This window comes from Euwallacea fornicatus, chromosome 29 (genome assembly GCF_040115645.1).
Source record: "Euwallacea fornicatus isolate EFF26 chromosome 29, ASM4011564v1, whole genome shotgun sequence".
In the NCBI taxonomy this organism is placed as follows: Eukaryota; Metazoa; Arthropoda; class Insecta; order Coleoptera; family Curculionidae; genus Euwallacea; species Euwallacea fornicatus.
The window spans coordinates 1,730,507-1,751,728 of NC_089569.1; the positions used below are offsets into that span (position 1 = coordinate 1,730,507).

General features: G+C 39.8%; 3 protein-coding genes across 8 annotated transcripts in view; 2 read left to right on the plus strand and 1 right to left on the minus strand.

The window, feature by feature from the left end:
* Window positions 1-21,222, minus strand: part of LOC136347580 (potassium channel subfamily K member 18) — a 164,882-nt gene that overhangs the window by 44,927 nt on the left and 98,733 nt on the right. The gene's annotated exons all lie outside the window — the stretch shown is intronic.
* On the plus strand, window positions 3,640-4,301 carry LOC136347522 (uncharacterized). Its single transcript, XM_066297586.1, has 3 exons — window positions 3,640-3,809; window positions 3,864-3,947; window positions 4,001-4,301. Exons 1-3 carry the CDS (start codon window positions 3,704-3,706, stop codon window positions 4,156-4,158), a joined length of 348 nt encoding a protein of 115 aa, XP_066153683.1. The 5' UTR covers window positions 3,640-3,703; the 3' UTR covers window positions 4,159-4,301.
* On the plus strand, window positions 6,808-10,239 carry LOC136347521 (glucose dehydrogenase [FAD, quinone]-like). 2 transcript variants are annotated; one of them, XR_010733502.1, is made up of 9 exons: window positions 6,808-7,260; window positions 7,317-7,535; window positions 7,588-7,858; window positions 7,914-8,490; window positions 8,685-8,902; window positions 8,954-9,165; window positions 9,217-9,682; window positions 9,743-9,904; window positions 9,964-10,239. XR_010733502.1 is itself a non-coding variant. In XM_066297584.1 (7 exons), exons 1-7 carry the CDS (start codon window positions 7,059-7,061, stop codon window positions 9,408-9,410), a joined length of 1,893 nt encoding a protein of 630 aa, XP_066153681.1. In that variant the 5' UTR covers window positions 6,808-7,058; the 3' UTR covers window positions 9,411-9,732. The 2 variants fall into 2 exon arrangements, 1 of the variants encoding a protein (XP_066153681.1); XM_066297584.1 differs by lacking the exons at window positions 9,743-9,904; window positions 9,964-10,239 and having other exon boundaries at window positions 9,217-9,732.

Here is a 21,222-nt window from a genome sequence, read left to right on the forward strand (position 1 = left end):
GAAAATTTAAATTAAACTACAAATTCCAACGGCAGAATCTTCGCAGATATTTTATTTTTGAGTGGATTTAATTTCGTTCGTAAAATATATGATCTTTTGTCTACCTCCCGAAAAGAGAGAGAGAGAGAGAGAGAGAGATGGAGAGAGATAGAGAGAGAGAGAATGAGAATCTCAATGGATTTCGCGGTTTTTGCCTGAATTATTATTGAAGCCGGAGGTCACAATAGGTGAACTTTATTGCATAAAAACCATTGAAAAAGGCCGCAAGCAGGCGTCGAGATATCAGAAGGGTGTCTGGGGGTCAATTCAGCTGTTAGATGTTGGAGGGCAAATAGTAAATCGGGGGTCAAAGACCTGTCCCGACGCCTCCTCCGCCGAGTACGTGTAACCGTCCCACGAGGAGGAGGTAAAATGTAACAGACACGGAAGACAGGAGGACGTACACTGACTTTCAAAAAAAACCTCAACACCAAGAAGAACGCATCGTACACGTTTGAAATTCTGGCATTACGTTGGGTAATAGACAAAAACGATTAAAATATCAAAAGAAAATTATTGTGAATGAGTGAAAAAATTTAATAATAATTTAATAATGGGTGGTATCTCCTCTTAAATTAATACATTCCTGTGAGCGACGTGGCGTGCTTAAAATTAAATCGTCAATATCTTCCTGTGGTATTGTATCCCAGGCAATCCGCACCTGCTCGCGGAGTTCATCTATGGTCTCTGGAGGGCGAGCTAAACGTTGAAGTCTCCGACTCATTATATCCCATACATGCTCTATTGGGGTCAAATCTGGAGACCGAGCTGGCCAAGGCAAAGTATCCAAACTTTCAGCTTTCAAATACCTCAAAGTATCGTTGGCTACATGTGGTCGCGCATTATCCTGTTGAAATGTGCTTCCAGGATGGTCGCGCATGTACGGTACAAGAACCGGTTCTGAGACACTATTAATGTACCTCTGAGCATTTAATCTATCATAAATGAAAACAAGAGGTGACCGACTACCATGCTGGATGGCACCAAAACCATGACACCCGGTGTTGAACCAGAATGACGCCTTTCCAAAAAGTCCAAATTTAATCGCTCTCCTCTGCGTCTTCTAACACGTAACCGTCCATCAGATCGCCATAAACAAAATCGGCTCTCATCACTGAACGCGATTCTTCTCCACTCATCCACCCATTGCAGTCTCAGACGACACCACTGCAGTCGGGCCACCCCGTGGTTTCGTGATAATGGAAGCCGACGCATAGGACGATATGAATTTAGTCCAAAACTTCGAATTCTGCGATACATCGTACTAAGGGTGACCCTTCGATTTAGGGTGGCCACCCAGTTAGCACCAAGAGACGGAATTGTTTCAAACGGGGCGCCGGTCGCTGAACGACGAAGTCGCCGGTCTTCGCGTCATTCTTGGACGGCCACTACCACGATGACGATTTACTGACCCTTCGTTAGAACTGTAATGGAACTCGCGAAACAAAACTCGGGAACACTTTAGTAGATTTTATTCCACTCGTTATGACACACACAACCCTAAATCGTTTCAAAACTAAAGATCTTGGGCTTTAACTGGCATTTCAATGGAGAGAGTCAAGAGTTAAGGATGCGGGATTTTACAAGATTCCGGGAGCATCGAGCTATATCATTCGTATCGTCATAATTAAAAATGGGGGTTGTTGCAAGCTTCGGGGTATCTTAAGTACTAAAAAAAATGGGGGTCAGTACCCATAGGCGTGCTCCGGTTTTAGGCAATAAGCAAGATAACCCACAGATGGTAACTTTCCAAATGCTTAACCCGTAAAGTCAAGACAATGGTAAGAAAGGATAATTTACGAGGGTGTTGCAGCTGTAGTCTGATTTTAGCAAAATGTGGATACTTTAGACTTTTGTCTTGACGAGGAAGAGGAGTGAAAGTTTTTATAAAGGGTAACCCTTATCTGAAGATAATGGGTTCCCGACATATGACCATCCTGGACATACCACTAAGGTAGTGAAAATTCATAGGCGTAGCCTAAGGGTACATTACAGACCAATCTCTCCAAGCTCTCTTTACAAGTCTAAAATCATACCAAAATTTCAACTATATACAATGCGTTCTTCTTGGTGTTGCAGTTTTTTTGAAAGTCAGTGTATGTGAAATGGGTAAAATTGAGAAGTTCCAGGAGGCAGGCACGACGAAAAAAACGACCTATCGCATCACCAGAAGCCAGCCCTCGGGACAAACGCGGCAGGAAGGATTACAGAAAGGCAAGACCAAAGGACGAAGGAACCAATCACTGAACCACGGCCATGCATGGCACCGATGCCGCAACGCAAGGGGGAGCATCTCGGAAGAAAACGCAAATATGCAGGAACAAGTCGCATCGCAGACGAAAATGGCAAAATTCGCTGTGGAATATGTCTGCTCATGAGGATGGTTTACGATACAATGCGAGACCGAAAGGGCATAGACAAACTGATTAGACTAGAGAGGAAGACTGGCGGCACCCCGCCACTCGAAACGACACAAATCGAACACGGACAGGCAGAAAGGCATCACGAAGGTCTTCTCGATTGCATGCGGGGCGAAAAGAAGTACGACAGGTCGAAATGAGCCCGAGAGGTTAAAATACGACAGATGTAGAGGGCCCGAAATCATCTAGCAGAAGCCAAGTGGTGTGCATGGTAACAACCTCCTCGATCCTACGGCTCCGAAATCGGAAAAGGTTTTTTCACCGCGAGGTTTTTAGTGCGTAGGCGCTTCGGGGAATCCCACACTACCCGGTCGCCGGTACGCCGGACCGGGTGTCTTTTCAAGTTTGTGCTCGTGACAAAAAATTGTAAATTGCTTAATCAGTGCTTTGCACATTCGGCTTGCCGCCTACTGCGAGGAATTTTTACTTTGACACCTAAACAAACGAACGTCGCGAGGTTGCCACGTCTACTAAGATTTGTTAATTATAAGGGCTAAAAAGGGGTTGGCTTATGGTTCAGAAATTATTTACGTTTTAATCTCCAAAGAGATCGCAACAACACAATAATGCTCGTTAAAATTCAGATTCAAGCAAATTGCTCTGAAATTTTAATAATTACCTTTTCGTTTAATTTCGTTTACATTTTGAAACAATACCCTTGATTTGCTCGCCCTTCGAAGGGGGTGGAGCCTTTTGTGTCTTAAAGAAATTCGCGACATTACAATGGCTGAGAATTAGGTCAAGCGATGCGGACTCTGAATTCCACAGTCGCGTTGTTTCAAGGCGTTGTTTTCAATTTTGCATTATGAGAGGGAATTTATTGTGTAACTGAAAACCGAAATAATCCTTCCTGGTTATTTTATTTATATATTTCCATGCATGGACTGCTCTAAAAAGAAAAGAGGAATGAGGGATAATTTAGAGCAAAGCTCGGGTTAAGGAAATGGAAACGTACGATGATAACGCCAAGATCAACGGCTAAATCCTTAATAAATTACCCGCCGTATGAGATATTCTTTGCCGCTATACAAAGGGCTTTCGAGGGCACTTCATTAAATTTTAAAAAATCTGATGGTTCCTTCGTGAATCACTGATAACGAAACGTTTGAACAACATATATAATGTAAACAGTATTTAGAGATAAACTCTATCAGCATAGGTAGATACCAATAATCTCACGGATACGTTGCAATAAGAGATATTCAGACGTAGTGTAGTTGACTATACGAAGTTCCATCGCAACGATGCATCATCACCATTATTGCTGCTGCGATCCTTACGTTCACTGTTCTCACAAACCGTTGGGTTGGAAAGCTCCTGCCAAAAAGGTTGTGAAAGTAGAACACGTGGGTAAGTATATAAACCTACGTATTTTTGTATTTAACTGCAGCAGAGACATTTCAGTGACGGAACAAAAGAGAGAGATTCACCATCACCACCACCACTACAACTCATCTCCCGCGCCTCCTCCGTACACTCCATTTCCTGGTACATAAAGATCTCATTTTCACTGTCTGAGTAATGTAATCGCTTTGCTTCAGCTCCTCCACAATACGTTCCACCCCCCCCGGGACCTGGCAAAGTCATTCCCGATTACGCCGTGCATTCCGTCCACACCTGCGGACATACCACCTATGTGGTGGGTTGCAGCTGCTGTGGCCCTTCCACTTATTCGTCTACCACCAGCTTCAGATGGTGATTATTATAGAATCATTGAAGTATTTTATTTTTTCCGGGACTAAGCTGTTGATGATTATGAGAATAGATAGGAAATGGCGATAAGGAGATAATGTATCATAATGTACACAAGAAAATGTAATAAACCGTAACATTTGGAGTTTATTTCGAATTGAATGTAGGGAGCAATTCCCAGGGCGAATTTATCACGCAAAAAGCACTTTTCCATCCAACGTATCGCCAAAAAATCGGACAGAGCGGAAAAGTAATGATGGCCTAGCTTAGAGCGTATTTTTCAAACCAAATTCGTCAGCATAATATCACTTCGTTCCTTACGGGCATTGTTATCACACATAGGCCTTCGCACTGAACAATGGGCGGTCATATTTACAGGGTGTCCACAAGCAGCAGCATCTCTCACGTTGCGAATACATTTACAAAGCCGCACAAAAAAATTAATGAAGCAGCCGCACTAAATGAAAATGATTTCGGTCGAAGTTTGCTGGAAATTTGCCTCTATTCAAGAAACATCCAGAAATCGCCGTTCAATCTAAATGCAAAATTCCATTCCATGCCTCTGCCGACTCTAATTGAGCATTTTGAATCTTACCTGCTCAATTAAGTTCAGCTTACAACGTCTTGATAGTAATTGCTGCTCCAATTTACTATCAGGGAATTGAATGTACAGACAGAATATTATATCAGTAGACACTTCATGAAGACTGCTTATGGCCTGAACATAATCTGATCCTAATTGTTTCATTATAGAGAAGGTAAAGTCGGAGTTTAACGAGCACTAAAATGCAACCCTGCTTGCTCGATATCGAATAATGGCTACTTTTAGGAGTTTGTTCCAGAGTAGTAAAGTTCTCCGACACTTTACGAGTGAATATAGAAAATTTATTATTCAAGCCATTTCTGCATTTAGCCAAACAATTTCGGGTCGAAAACTTCTTGGTATTCAGTACCGCGATTTTAGCATTTAAATGAATCGGTGTTAAATTAGGCCCTCAATTATGCTCAGGCAATTAGGAGATAGAGCAAACCCCGAATTCATTTCAAATTATTTTATATTATAGGGAACAAGTGTTGTCAAAACTTGATAAGACCGAACTGCATTTTAGAGTAGATTATAATGAAACGTACATTGTTTTAGATTGAAAAGTCCGAATCGATTTCGACTGGGGAATTAAAAATGGCGCTGTGAGATGGGCTTTCAACGCCAGTCTTTCAAATTGTTTTAATCGGGATTTAGTCGGAGAATTATGGCTAGAGAGAACCAGAGGAAACTGCAAACGCGATTATTTTTTAATTTCTAAATCTGCCTTTTGGGGTTTTTGGTTAGTAGAAAATCGCAGAGAGTCATACATGCAGCTTTGGGAAAGGCCCCTTAATGAAAGCTGTTTCCAGTGTTATTGCCCATCAAATTTACCCTTAAATTTAGGAGAGTGCTTCTAGTAAACTATCCATTTATTTTTTTCAAATGGTTTTCAAAAATAACAGCTTTTAGATAACCAATTCAACTCGTTTTAATAGTATTACTAGCCGCAACGATCAAACGACTGGTGGCCGCCATTATGTCAAGAAACGGCTTTTAAGTCTCGGGGCGATTACGCTAGGAAACTGAGATACACATCACATCCCAGAGCTACGAGCCTAATTATACTATTGAAGGGTATTTGAGGTGTAAATCCACGTATTACTAAATTTCTGGTGGGTTTCCCCAACGGAAACATGGACTCTCACCTTAAAGTTCAAATATTTCCCTTTATCCCTAAACTCCCCTTTCGTTCCGACAATAAGCGACTATTGTTCGCAAACACGTACCCTTAGACGCACACACCGAGTAATTTGTTAGAAACAAAGGTCGGGCCAAATACTCCGATTCAAAATAGGAAGTAATATCTGGCGTTCCTGACTGCAATTTCTCGCCTGATTTCGTTGCAGGAACTGGGTAATTTGCCAACGACGGGGGGGTTGTCAACCCCAGCTCAGTTTCCTCAGGATATTACCCGTTTTATCTCTGGAAGAATGATCTCGGATTCCATAATTTTCGCTCGCATCTACAGCCTAAAGAAAACTCAACCCCATGCAGCGCACACATCATTGTGTCAAGAAAAATGGTTTCGCGCATCAAGGCAATATTAGTAAACATTTATGCGGAAATAAATGGAAATTAACATTTATAGTGGGCACTCACTGAGCTTATCACTGCACGTGTTTGAATACCTGCGAACAAAATTATGGAAATGCGTACTTATGTTTATTTAACGTTCATAGTAGTAAATTATTTGTGTATAAAACTTGGCAAATAACTTTGGGGGTGGGTAGACTTGGCCAGTGGCCGTGACTGTGGGCGTGCCTTGATCTTTGTCCTGAACCAATGGCGGTGTAGATTTCACTGCCAAGACTGGTCCTCTTAAGGGTATTTAAGATTGAGTGGAACTTTTTCAGACGACTGGAAAAAATTTCCATTATTGGCAAACTATGAAATTTCAGAGAACCCAAAATCCCGGAGTAGACCATTTATTTTCCACACTCATTCCTGTCATTTCCATAACTTTTTCGTTTTTCGTTATGAACTGAGGCTAATTAAAACGTCCCCGGCTGTTGGCTAAACCCCTAATCAGCACAAACTCAATGTCATCCGGCTTCTCGTTTATTAACAGTTTTGCCGGCAATTACTTTTTCGTTAAGATTTCCTTCTGTGCATCTGGCAATAATATTTAACCACCCGAATATGGTTTAAGTAACGAAGTTTCTTTTAAATGTGAGGAATTAGTCATTTCCATAATCTTAACTTCACTGCGTGAAGGTCATCATTTTATTATAAAGGCAAATTTATGTTAACAAATTTGCTTAAAAATGGTAAAGTAGTTCCATAGTTTGCATTCCCTGCACACATACACACACACATAGACAATGAAACCCCTACCAACTCTACTTGCACTGCTGCTAAGCCTCGTTTCCGCAGCATTCGCTTACAAGCAAGAGGAAGACCATCTAATCAAGCTTCAACAGTATTACCAGGAACTCATTCCGAAATATGAAGAAATGGTTAAAAATTTCCAAGTTCCTAATGATGCTCGCATGTATCAACCTCAAGATGACTCCGCTATCGAAGGTAATAGTAATGCGGTACAATGGTAAAACTATTGAAGAATGATGAACATCTTGCAGATTTTGGAGAATTTGATTTCATTGTGGTGGGGTCGGGTTCAACAGGATCAGTCATAGCGAATAGACTCACTGAAATCGACAATTACAACGTTCTTTTAGTGGAGGCTGGCACTTTTGCAAATGATTTTGTGAGAATTCCTGGAATGTGTGGAGACGCTCTGCTTCTCAACCAATTTAACTGGTTCTACAGGACAACACCTCAAAGCACTGTCTGTCTAGGTAAATTTTTCATCTAGATATTGCTTCAGAATATAAACCCTTATGCATCCAGGGTTGATAAACCACACATGCCCCTACAGCAGAGGGAAAGGAATAGGTGGTACTTCGTTACTAAATGGTCTGGTATACTCTAGAGGATTTCCGAAGAGCTACGATAAAATGGCGTTGATGGGCAACCCGGGATGGTCCTATCAGGAAGTTCTACCATATTTCAAAAAATTGGAGAGTTTTCATGGCAATATTGACGATACTGACGCGAAAGTAGACTACGATAGTCACGGATTCGATGGTCCAGTACATGTGGAATATTTTTCTACCAACAGGTTGCCTCAGTAAAACGACATCCTATTAAGAAATTTTTAGATAAAAAATTCCTAGACATTTCACCAAACTCTTCACACAATCAGCCCAATCCCTGGGCTACAACCTCACAGACTATAACGGTCCAAGCCCCATGGGAGCATCTGTGGTCCAAGTGGTCCACAAAAACGGCCAACGCTGGGATACTGGAAGAGCCTATATAGAACCAATTATTCATAGACCCAACCTTTATATCTCAGACAATAGCTACGTAACAAAAATTCTTATTAATGAGACCACCAAAACTGCAATTGGGGTGCAGTTTAGCAAAAATGGCCAGATTTTTGGAACTTTGGCCTCTAGGGAAGTTATCCTCTCAGCTGGGGCTATAGGGTCGCCTCACATACTCCTACACAGTGGCTTGGGACCTAAAAGCCATTTAGAGGAGGTCGAAATCCCTTTGATTCACAACTTGGAGGTTGGAAGTGTTTTTAGAGACCAGCCAGGAATGTATGGTCTCTATTTTGTGACAAATCACTCCGATTCTCAGGTGGTTAAAGGAATGAAGGAGAAATTGGAGGAATATGTTAGAGGAGAGGGATTATTGGGAACTTCTGGGAGTGATGCATTATTGTTCGCGGCAGTCAATAATGAGGTATGGCTAAAAACTAAAGCGGACCGTTTCATACGTTTCAACACTGATCTAAAGACTATGTGTGACCTAGTCGAGCATCGTACAAGGTAGTAGGTCCACCAAAGGTTTAAGAACCAACATTGAGAATTTTATGAGATACCTCACTGCGGGTTTGAATGTCTCATTTGTGTATTTTAATATTTACATACTTTCAGCCTGATAATGACATTGAACTGGAACTGACCTACTTGGATCCAACAGAAACCTATAAAAAGACCTTTTTCTACGATGATGAGACGTGGAATTCCATATGGAACGGCACTGCTGGATCCAATGCTTTTACCATACAAACAATCCTTCTTTTTCCGAAATCGGTTGGAACTATCAGGCTGAAGAATAACAACCCTTACGAGTACCCTTTAATTGACCCTCGGTGGGTGCACCACTATAAAACAAACCATGCAATAAATTACGATATTTTCAGGCAACTTTCCGACCCTCAAAATCTGGATATTGAAAACCTTTACCGAGGGGTTCAATTGGCTTTAAAATTAGTCGATACTGAGCCTTTTAAAAGTGTCGATGCCAAGTTCATCAACAAATCACTGCCCGCATGCCGAAACCACGAGTATCACTCCAAAGAGTATTGGTTTTGTTACATCAGACACACCTCCATAGCAGATAATCATTTTCAAGGTACTGCCATGAAATCATAGTTGCTTGAGGGTGCAAATGTGGTGGTTCTAGGCTCAGTGCCCATGGGACCGGACCCTCTTAAGGGTGCAGTGGTTGATGCGAGGTGCAGGGTACATGGAATTAAGAATTTAAGAGTGGCTGACGCCAGTATATTTCCCTTCGCAGTTGCCAATCATCCTAATGCACCCTGCATGATGGTGGGAGAGAGAGTTAGTGACTTTATTAAAGAGGACAATGGAGAGTAGTTTTAGTCAAGAATTTGTTTGTATTTTTGCCAAACACCTGGGCTAATTGATCTTAATAATCTGAGCTGGCTGTAGGACACATGTAACGTAGCCTTTTGATTAAAACCTGTCTCTTGTTAGACCAAGTCAATGTGGCAACCGCGCCATTCGCCACGAAGCGTTATTCTTATTGGTTTAATTTATGTATGACGTCAGACTCCCTTTTTACTGACTTAGTTGTCACCACTTGCAGCATGTGGTGCTTCGTTGCCAGCTTTGCCACGTTTCTGCTGGTATTTATCGATATTTTTTAGCACGTAAATAATACGTTTTTACCAATAAATTTTAACTAGCTAACAAGAAGGTTGTTGATCGTTTTTGTATAAAACAACGTCTCTGAAGACTGCGAACTCAGGACAAGGCCGAATGTGATCATCCAGTCCATAACTATCTTGGCGGCCATTTTGCCAAATTACCACACTGAACCCCAGCGAGAAGGATTATACACACTTCTGGTTCGTTACACTTTTTTCAGTCATTATCAATCGATACACGAAATAGTTGAAATTTACAGGTCTTAAATTGTCCATGTCTGAAATCCGCAAGTTAATGAGTTTCTATTGGGACTCTATGCCTTAGGTCTATAATTTTCCTACCTTTCCCGGGCTACCGATTCCACGTTCCTATCACGGTTCTCAACGAAAACATCAAGAAATTTTAATTTTGGATGTAACGTAAATGAAATTTATCATAATTTTGATGCTGGGACGTGAACGCAGCAGGCCATTCATGGGAGTATTGTCGGAGGTATGCGAGTTGCCAGTATTAAAAATTCAAATCCCATGACAATAGCAGACCTCCACATGATGCGGAAAAGGAGATGCCAAAAACTAAATGTTTTATAGCCTTTATAGCTTGTCTTTGGGGGCTTTGTGAGCACGAAGTTGGGCGGCATACCGTGTTAGTTGATTTTAAATATTCTTGGCCTCCCAAAAGAAGAAATCCGTTCATTACAATCGAACAATTGAAAATTTAAGCGTTAAAGTGGGTCGTTATCCATCGATGTCGCATGCATTAAACAAACGTGTCAATTGTCAGTCGGCAGCAAAACTTATTTATTAGGAACTTATTGCCTTAAGAACTTAATAAAGTAATTATTGCTTAATCCGCACGCTCCTAGCGTTAAAAAGATTACATGCATTTCCGTCTAGTCTTTACGGTCCATTAGACCTCACAACAGCATTCTAGAGTGCTAACGCTATTGGGCTGCTGCTGCTGCTGCTGCCCACACGAGTTAACTTTCTCAATTTTCAACCAAAAAAAAAAACAAAAAAAACGTTCACCAATGTGTCATGAACTGAAAATTTACTTCCTCATTTTAAAGCGATTCTATTACCGTTCTATTCTGGTTTTACTGGAACTTAATTCAATTTTCTGAAGTGTTTCAAAGACTGGAACGTTGCTATCTCGAAGCTCCTATCCCCTCGCTATGCCTTTCGTGGTTTTTATTCATCCCTGTTAGAAATAAAACAAACCTATTTCCGGAACATTAGCGTTAAATTTCCTCTAATGCCTCGTAGTAATTTGTTACTCTTTGTAATCTCTTTACCTAAGCCTTACACTTCTGTAGCCCAGGGCTTCAAAATATTATTTCGGAATAAAACCGGCGCTTTATTAGCTCAAAAGCTTTAAGTGCCGGTTACTGTATTTTATTTTTCAGTTTTAAGGGCTTTATTTGTTCTTCTTTTTTCGCCAAACATTTTAATCCCATAGGTAAAGCGTTGCATTCGTAAAATCTGTAATTCGTTTCCTTTCGTACTGTAACCAAAATCATTATTTAACGTTGATAGCCACGCCCCAATCAATTTTTTATTATTTTCACGTTATTATACATGTCGGATAGGCGTCAGTACTAGTCAATATAGGTCATTATTTCTTTTACGATATTAATATCCCCAATAATCCAATCAATCAAATTGGGTGTCATTTCTGTTATTTTCGGATCCCGGAACTTTGCCCGATTTCGATGGAAGTGTTTTTTACGGCTCTTTTCCACCTCGCTTCCATTGCACTGAATAATAATTGTGCAGCACTGTCAAGAGGACGTTTTTTCAGGGGCACTTACATCGAAAACCAGAGACAAAGTACGAAATTACAACACTTAATGGGACTTTCAGCCAGAGCCTTAATCACATTATTCAACACTATATGAGTTATGAAATCCCGTGGCGTAAACTTTATAAGCAGTGAATTAATAATACTCGTACAAATTGCCACTAACTTTGCCGCATTGTGTCAAGTAGAAGTAAATCTAAAGGTATTTGAGTTGTGGAAACAATTATTTATTATGGGATTATCGAGAGGGAGGGATTTAGGGCTGTCTTTCATACTTAAAACTGGGGATATACTTCAGGCAAACACTGTTCCATCACTCGTTTTCAAGGTTCTAACTAAGGGCGATAGTACTTAATCCAATAGAAGTTACATAAAACATAAACTATGCGCCTCTGAAACTGACACTTATTAAAATCCAGCTACGGGCTCTAAAATACCAATAAAGCAGGATATTAAAAACGGATTCTAATACCGGCCCCATGGTTTTGACATTTTTGTCTATGGATACTTTGATATTAAAACTGGGGCTTCTTTGTTATTTTGACATTATACGTTGTGTCCAGATGTTGGAAAAGATTTAAAGTGTCTGGATTTAAACGTACGGTCAGCTATTCGCGTCTTAGTCTCGTCGTGTCCGAATTCGTTAAAAACATGGACCGAGATTGATTTATTCCTGAGTGTATTGACTTAGCTGCTCCGGCTCAATTCCCATCTTGAACGAATTAAGTCGAACTTCCTTAAATGCTGGTAAAAAATATTTGGCCGACTCCCGGGTTTTCCTACCAGTTGGCGTCGTTCGCTTCCTTAATAATCCAGACCCGACAAACTGTTTATTCGCCATAATGTCAATAAATCATCGCGTTTGCCCCCTTTTTAATTTTAAACGAGTTTTAAAAATCGCGTAATGAAATGTGTTAAGTTTCAATTCGGTCCACAAACATGGAAAACAATTAACCACCAGCTGGTACAATAGAGTGCAATTATAACTCAACCGGGCATGGTGAAGTCCATTTGGAAGAGCATACATGAGACGACATCGTGCTTTCATCAACCAGAAATTGATTGGCGTTGTCCCCTGCGGTTGACACATCGCAATAGCGATATATACCCATCTGTTTCACTTCATGGCATTAGTTTATTTATTGCGTAGTTATTTAAACAAATTGCAACAGTGGTGGTGCCGCTCGAAAAATGACGGTTTTTGTTTTAAGAAGCTGCTGGATTCAATCCGGCAGGAAATCGATTTCCATTGTTTGCAGTTCATAACTGAAATATTGGAATTGTTATCACCGACGCATTTATGGGCTTTGACCAGTATTTATTGATGTTAGTTTATCGAGCGCAATGGCCCTCAACTATTAGCTTCTTCCCATCTCGTCTAACAACCCCTTTATTCTATTAAAACCTATTAGGTAAGCCGTAAATCCACCTAGAGAAAACACGACCATTAAGTATAATTTAGTTGGAACCTCAGTCTAAATCACCTGGAAAATGACCTCCCAGTTCGCCGCTATTTCTCTTAAATTGCATCCGGATCCCTCTGTGCACTTTCTTTTGGGAAATCTAGCGGAATATATTCAGCTTTCAGGGACTGCACCATCTTGCAATTTTAATGTCCCTCGGATCAAGTATCACTATGTATTTGGGCTCATGTCTTATGAAACAAGTGTAGTAAAGGCGTCCTCTGCCAAAACAAGATAAGACCGACAACGAGCGTTAACCTGGACTTCGCGTAATCGTCTCAAGTCAAACTTATTCAAACAGGATCTGTTCAAATCTCGTCTCGTGATGTTTGCGAGCTCGGATAAGGGAATTTTCAGTTAGCAGGATTCACGTCATATCGGCAATAGATAAATTGTTCATTTCAAAATCGCAGGGAGAATAAGGTAATTTCCCTTTGCCTGTCGCACCTCTGCATGCAAAATAAATCATTATAGCATGTGGCCCATATATGCCAGGTCCAGACGACTGCTTGAACACACATTTTAGCTGCCATAGATTGGACATCAAAACCCTAATTTCCCTGTAATCTCGAAGCCCATTAAATAGCTGACCAGCATAATTTACAGACGCGTCGCCGAAGGGCGATACCCTGTATAAATAAAGGGTGGTGCTCAATATAATGTTGTTATTGCGATGAACGCTAAATTTGTGCCTGGAAAAAATAACACGTTTTCCAGGTACAACGCCTTAGCAGGAAATTCCTTTTACATCCCCCGAAGACGTCAGGTTAAATTTATTTGTCAAATTTTGTAGTACATGAACGATAGTCGTTCAGCCGGCCCTAATTCCTTCATTTGCTTATGCCCAAGGGAGACTCATGCAGAACTTGATAACGTATTTATTTTCTAATACAAAGGACGTCCACTTAAATCTTCTTGCACAAGATAAAGTCAGCGTTATAAATGAACTTTTAGAGCATTAAACCAACGTATAATGGCTGTCTGCATGGCGCATTTTTAAGCTGAGTCGGTGTACTGTTTGTTTTATGAGGGCGGCTTTAAGAGATTTTCCAGTTTAATGCCCTGCAAAAATGTCATTTTCGAAGGAAAAATGCTCTTTGCGAGATAATTTCACCTCAAGAATGGTGAAGTGCTCCTAAGATAGAAATTATTCGAACCAAGAACATAGCAACAGTAGAACCTCGCCTACGATTCCTCGCCTATGATAAAAACATACGCTTCAGTTCTGTTTGGCGCTAAATGAAGCTCAAAGTAGAAACTACTTACACATGGTATATGTTTTTTTGGAGATCCCGTAAAGCTACATTTTTAAATTTTTTTCCTGCTTTATATGTCCATATTTCGCATCGCTCTTATGCTTTTCTAATGCACAAGTACCCAGATTTTCATAATCACTCGCATAAAACGTGGAAAAACATTTTTAATACGGAAATATTTCCATTTAATTCTCTGAAAATGTGAATTTTTAAATATTTTTAAACAAACAAAACAATTTGCACTGCCTAACTGACACTTCAAGTTTCGACCATCGAATTGAAGCTGCGAGTGACGTAACAAGAGTACTCATCCTTTGAAAAATGATTTGTTACGCAATTTCTAAATACGTTTCGATTTATTTCGCCAATATGTGCGAGTAGTTCTTTTATACAAAATCATATCCTGGTTCCGTTAAGAACATTTAGACACAATAGACGTTTAAACCGTATTTCTTCCTCAAGAAATTCTTGGCTCCTCTCAAATCCGACCCACTTCCTCGTTCTATTCTCGCCCCCGACGCGCCATGCATTTTTATGTTTAATAAACCACATAAAATGATATCTTTTTCGCCCATATCATCCCCGACATACTCAAAAATGTTAAAATTCAACTCTCGCCCCTAAAAATAAAACAAATTGAAAGTCGTAATGAGATTACGGCGATATGAATTTCAACACCGTCGTCGAAAAATCCGGGGAAATCATTTTCCCCGTTGCGAGGGAAGGTTTCGGTGCTGAAAAATCGACGCTATAGGAAAATAATGGGGAAATTCGTTTTACATAGACCCCGTAGAACGTCGACACTCTAAATGCTTGTCGGTGAACCATGAGGAAATTTGTTAAAGGTTTTGCATCCGCTGGGGGGCTATTTTTGAACCAGTCCCGCAGGAAACGGGAGTCCAGATGGGAATTCAGCACGACCGAGTTCAAATATTTGCTTTACCGTGCTGAACATGAAAGCTGGAAATGTACTATAAATTACTCAGGATCAAATTAAACCCTCAATGAAATTAGTTAGACCAAATGACTTATGTCCGCTTCAGCCTTGAACGCGAGAAACGTAATTGGTTGAGGCGCCGTTCTATGATACACTCTTGACACATGCAATTCTACCACACGTTCCGGCTATTTACTAGTTGGCCTTATTTTATTTTCAGATAGTGCATAGAGGCTTCTAATGAGGGCCTTAAAACTACATATAAATCATCTCATCATTTGGACCTCCCATAGAATGGAATTCTAACGACCATTTGGAGGAAAAAATGAGCGCTGTTATATTAAAAGGCACAATTTCTTTAGCAATTTTTTATCGATAAGGGCCCTATATTTCACTTTGGAATACTTATAAAAAAATCGGTTTTGGTTCCGACATTTTTGGTAGTTTGGAAATTGATAGTATATTGAAGTATACAACGAGCAGTGAAATTATTCTCTTCCCTCTGTTCGGTTACGATAAGAACAAACCAAAACATTTCATCGAATGCGTCCCAATTCTCAATCTGAACCTGCAAAAAATCCTGTCGGATATATGAAATTTGCGCCTCTCTACGTGTTTGAACAGGATTTTTCTTCTTGTCTTTAGCATCAATCACGCAGTGAAAGCTCTTAGAAGGAAGGGGCGAAAACTATAAATAATCGAGAAAATCGACACCCCGGGGGGTTTTGCACGTCTACTGGGGTTTGCTGTGGCTTGTTATTTTTAGGTAAACTTCATTAGTGACCACTGCAGCGTATCAAAAGTTTATAGGCTGCTGGACAGCACGTCCGTCACTTCTTATCGCTTAAGGTCCACTTGGCCGAAAAAGCGGCAGGAAACTTCCGCCGAGATTGATGAAATTACCGAACATGTGACCTATCGCCCGAACACCGCACTAAAGATGTTTTAACTACCATCGACGGGTCTGGGCCTTATTGTAATTCGCGTCAAACTCGGGCTCCGAGGCAAAAAACGGGAACGCATTAAAAGCAGATGGCCCCCAAATTGACCAACTTCCTAAGACGTGATTTTCCGAGGGCGTAAGTGAGTTTTATCGAGGCTTAGTTTCCCTGACTTTTCTCCTCAGGCTATAATTTCGGTCTATATATCGAGATTGCATCTGGATGGACTTCAAAAGTTCCTTTTCTTTATATCAAACATTGAGTTGAGGTGTTACACACAAGACCATCTGTCATTGTTCAATTTCAGTTTTATTTCTGCTGACCACCGAGGGAATTACGCGAGTTAAGGAAAAATGGTCTGAAATAAAGGAAAATACATCTGCTAAAAGGAGGCAAAAACGGAAATTTACTTGCCAACAGTCAGCAGCTATATTGCCTCTATACTGGGGAACTTTTTACGTGTTCTCTACGTGTTTAGTGTTGCATGTCATGCGGCTGGAGTTACTTCTAATTCTATTTTAAGCTGAAATGAAGGCTTTGCTGTTTCTAGTCAGTAAAAGATTTTACGGTTATCAACGTTATTTTCCAGGAACACCATCAAAAATATGAAAATATGGTCAAGTTTTTTAGCAAAAGTATCCTTTTATGAAATTATCGCGTCCCCACACGGCACGAGTTAAGAAACAATACCAATCACAAATGGTAAAAAATTATTTTTTTATTTTGAAATTAAAATTGCGCAAATGCAACGAATTCAGTAATTTTTAGATCATTTTTTTCTCATTATCAAATTTGTGCCCGCAATCAATCCTCTGTAGCATCCGGCTGCATAAAACTTCGCATATCACAAATTCTGTGCGGCCTCATCCCTTAATTGAACCTCAATTATACAAATGAGTTAATTTAATAGAAGTTCAAAAGTTTGACGACATTCTTAGTTCTCCAAGTTGAGTTTGCGAGCTGGTTTCCCATAAGCAGATTTCCCGGAAAGGCTGTCAGATCGGGCTTATTTTACTGGCAGAGTGGCGCGCCGAAAGCCCCCAGTACTTTCAGCAATTAATGCATGAAAGTGCCGTTGAAGAAAGTTCCGGCTAATGAAATTGTTTGGTCGTTTCGTTGTTAACTCAATGAGTCAGGTTCCGAGAAAAAATGGCAAAGTGTACCTTACAGAGGAAACATGAAAATAAGAAAAAAACAAAATTAGTGATGTTGTCAGTATTCTTGATGACGTCACATTGGAGAGACGTTCCTGTGGCGGCTAATTCATTAATCTCGATTCTCAACTGTCAAGCAGTGACAGTAACAATTATCGTCGGTCGTTTGAAAGTTTTTCAGTAAAAAATGGAATAATTTCAGTTTCGAAAGTGTTTTTCTGTGTTGATGTTGTCGAATTATGAAAATATGGATTATTACGTATGGGAGTCGGAAAAGCTTTGAAATATCGGAGGTATGTTTTGGATAAATTAATCTGTTATCAGCGCTGAGTCAGATATTTGTAAACAGCAAATGGCTTTATCACTACCATAGCGCTAGGATTTAGTTATTAACCGTTCTAATAACATTTGGCGGCCATATTGCCTCACTCAGTACGCACTTTTTGCGCCTTTGTGCATTTTACATTGAAATGTGTGTGGCTGATGCACACTCCAAATATTTAGTTTTTTACTCTACATAAACTGATACAGTGTTTATAAGTGTTGGATGTATCAAGCGATGGCTCTCATTTCGTCAAAAATAGTGCTCTTTCCCCTATTGTATAAGTAGATATTCCTTCCCTCAAATTAACCCAAAATATATATAATCCCAATTTGCAAGTGTAAATGCTAACCACCCATGATTGTTCCTACTAATTAAAATAATAGCGAAGTGGAGATCGATTAATCATTTGTCTTAATTTGCATAAGTAGGAATCCGTGCCGTGGAAGGAATAGATAGATAGGGAACGTTACAAATGAGGCAGCGAAACGTCGTCGTATCCCACGGGAACTGCCCGGAAGTAACTGAATTAGGGCCCAATCGCTGGCTGGCATGGTGATGAATTATAATCTCTAAGCTAATATTCAATAAAATGACGTCGTCGATAACCCAAAATGGAGTAAGAGATAATAAATATTTCGTATAGAAGTTTTTGCCGAAACTAAATCCACACGAAATCATTACCAGTGCTCCATTACATTAAATAGCAATTTAGCGCTAATCGAGTTTTAATGTAAAAAAAAGATAAAAATCGTTGGAAAAATCTAGTTCACTTAAACATTCTGCCATCGACATTTCCACGACACTGATTGAATTCGACTACTTATTTTTCTGTCCCGTAGTGGTCGTTTTTCAAAGTTTCGCTCTTATTATCCTTTTCCGGCAACGTCTCACGATCCGGTTCACTGCCCTAATGGAATTTTCTATAAATCCATTAATTGGAAGACCGAGCTGAAGCTGAAATGGCACTACAATAACGTTCTCACTTATACCATATCATAGAAACAAAAACTGGCCATAAATCTTCATAGGGCTCCTTTCTATTTGCCCCCAAAGGACTAGAATTGGAAAACAAATGAACAACCGCCTCCTCGGAAGTGTTTAATCTTATTTTAAGGGTAACATTTAACCCCTCAGATATTTATTTCCCCTTTCGAACGGGATTCCAGTGAAAAAGGGCAACCAATATGCCTGTCAAGGGCGGAAGCGGAGAAAAAGTATCCCTTTTGATTTTCCTTTTTCAAAGGAAGGGAATAAGCGATGGTATGTTTTCAAACCTTTCATGCTAAAGGTTTATCTATACCACTTGAGAAGGAGTTAGACGTCCACAACCCTCAACTTTTTTTAAATGTAAACGTTCACTTTTTATTTATAATGTAGTTTTATAGAGGAACCGTAACAGCAAAAATTGCCCAAATTATTGTCGCTATACCGTAAGACCGGTTTTCAATTTAAATATAGAAAGTACCCTACGAAACATTTAATTTTCCATTTAGCTTCCTTGCATATTGTATATAAGCATGGGAAATATTATTGGCTAAAGTACCGCCCGATATTTCCCATTGGACCGCATTATAATGCAGCCACCCCACATAGCTTTCGATATAAAAGCCCGTCTGGAACATGTAATTTCAAATATATTGAATATTTAACATCGGAAAATCAGCAGAATGCTAAGTATTGTGGACCGGAATTTATATGTTTCTTTAAGTGTACGGTTAAAGGCTTTCGTTGTGTGCGTTATGGATCAAATCTCGAATTTGAAGCTTAGAGAATGGGATTTCAAATGCGACATGCTTGTAATTACGAAAACAAATATTCCATATGCCATAATATACAGTTAGGTGCAGAACTGAGTCAATACTTAGGAAATTCGTATTAATGGGGGCATAAACAAAATATCTAACAAGTGTTCAAAGGAAGGCTTTTATTTTCAAAAAGTACATTAACATTAACATTAAAACCATACAAAACATTTGCCGAAAATAAATGGGGTACATCAAATAATCCTAAATAACATTGGTTCAGTCTTGCTCCACTAATGTTAACACTGAACACTTTGGTCGACATTGACACTAATATTTGGTCCAGAGACCTTTAGCTTTTTTAACAGCTATATAGACGAGTACGAACCATTTAATCGCATATCCTCCGTTAATAAACATCACAATTCAAAATCTTTAAACAATGAAGCCGATTTCAAAGTTTCAAAGAAAATTAATTGAAAAATCACTGATTGAGGGAAGATCCACACGGGAAATCGCATTTCAATTAAATATAAGTCAATTCACAGTACAAAGGGTAAAAAATAAGTGCAAAATTTCCTTAAAAATAAATAAAAGTGGCCAAACAAAAAAGATGTCTGCGCAAGATACTAGAAGAGTAATTAGATATTTGGGCAGTGGTGAAGCCTCTTCGGCCTCCAAAGCAGCCGTGTTGCTGCGAGGGGATACTGGGAAATCGGTGAGCAAATGGACAGTCCAACGAGCTTTACATCAGTCCAAATTGTTGCTGTGGAGAAGAAGAAGAAACCCCTCCTTTCTAAGAAGAATATTAGGGCACGACTAGATTTTGTAAAAAGATATGAGGCATGGACCGAGAAGGATTGGATGAAGGTTATTTGGTCTGATGAAACTAAAGTTAACAGATATGCAGCAGATGGTCGACATTGGAGCTGGAAACGAGAGGGAGAATCCATGAAACTAAAAGATTTCATTCTGACGGTGAAACATCGGGGAGGAAATATTAAAGCTTGGGGCTGTATGTCGGGATATGGGGTTGGACCATTGAAGAAAATAGATGGGATAATGAACCAGCACATCAATAAAGCCATTTTAAATGATCACCTAATAGATACTGTTAACAATATGCCTTATCCCACTAGCAAAGTAATTTTCCAACAAGACAACGACCCCAAGCATACTGCAAAATCTGTGAAAGAATGGTTGAGTACCCAAAAATTTCAGGTTTTGCAGTGGCCGGCACAATGTCCCGACCTAAATCCCATTGAGAATCTATGGGCTTACGTGAAATATCATCTGGTCAACGACTACGATTCGCCACCATCTTCACTTAAAGTTTTATGGGAGAGAATAGAAGAAGTATGGGACCAAATTCCACCTGATTTCTGTGAAACACTAACAAAAAGCATGCCAAGACGTCTACTAGCTGTTAAAAAAGCTAAAGGTTTCTGGACCAAATATTAGTGTCAATGTCGACCAAAGTGTTCAGTGTTAACATTAGTGGAGCAACACTGAACCAATGTTATTTAGGATTATTTGATGTACCCCATTTATTTTCGGCAAACGTTTTGTATCGTTTTAATGTTAATGTTAATGTACTTTTTGAAAATAAAAGCCTTCCTTTGAACACTTGTTAGATATTTTGTTTATGCCACCATTAATACGAATTTCCTAAGTATCGACTCAGTTCTGCACCTAACTGTAGATGCGAATGACCACGGAAGACATCGGAAACCCACACCCCAACGCCTATCGCTTGCCCACGTTCCGACATTTTTAAAACGTTGGTGCAATCCGAACATTTCTGAGAGAACTAATTTAAAAGAAAAAAAGAGAATTTCGTATTAGACACACGACCATTATGGCCTCTCTTGTCCGATCGAACTCGGAAGTAGCGCATTCG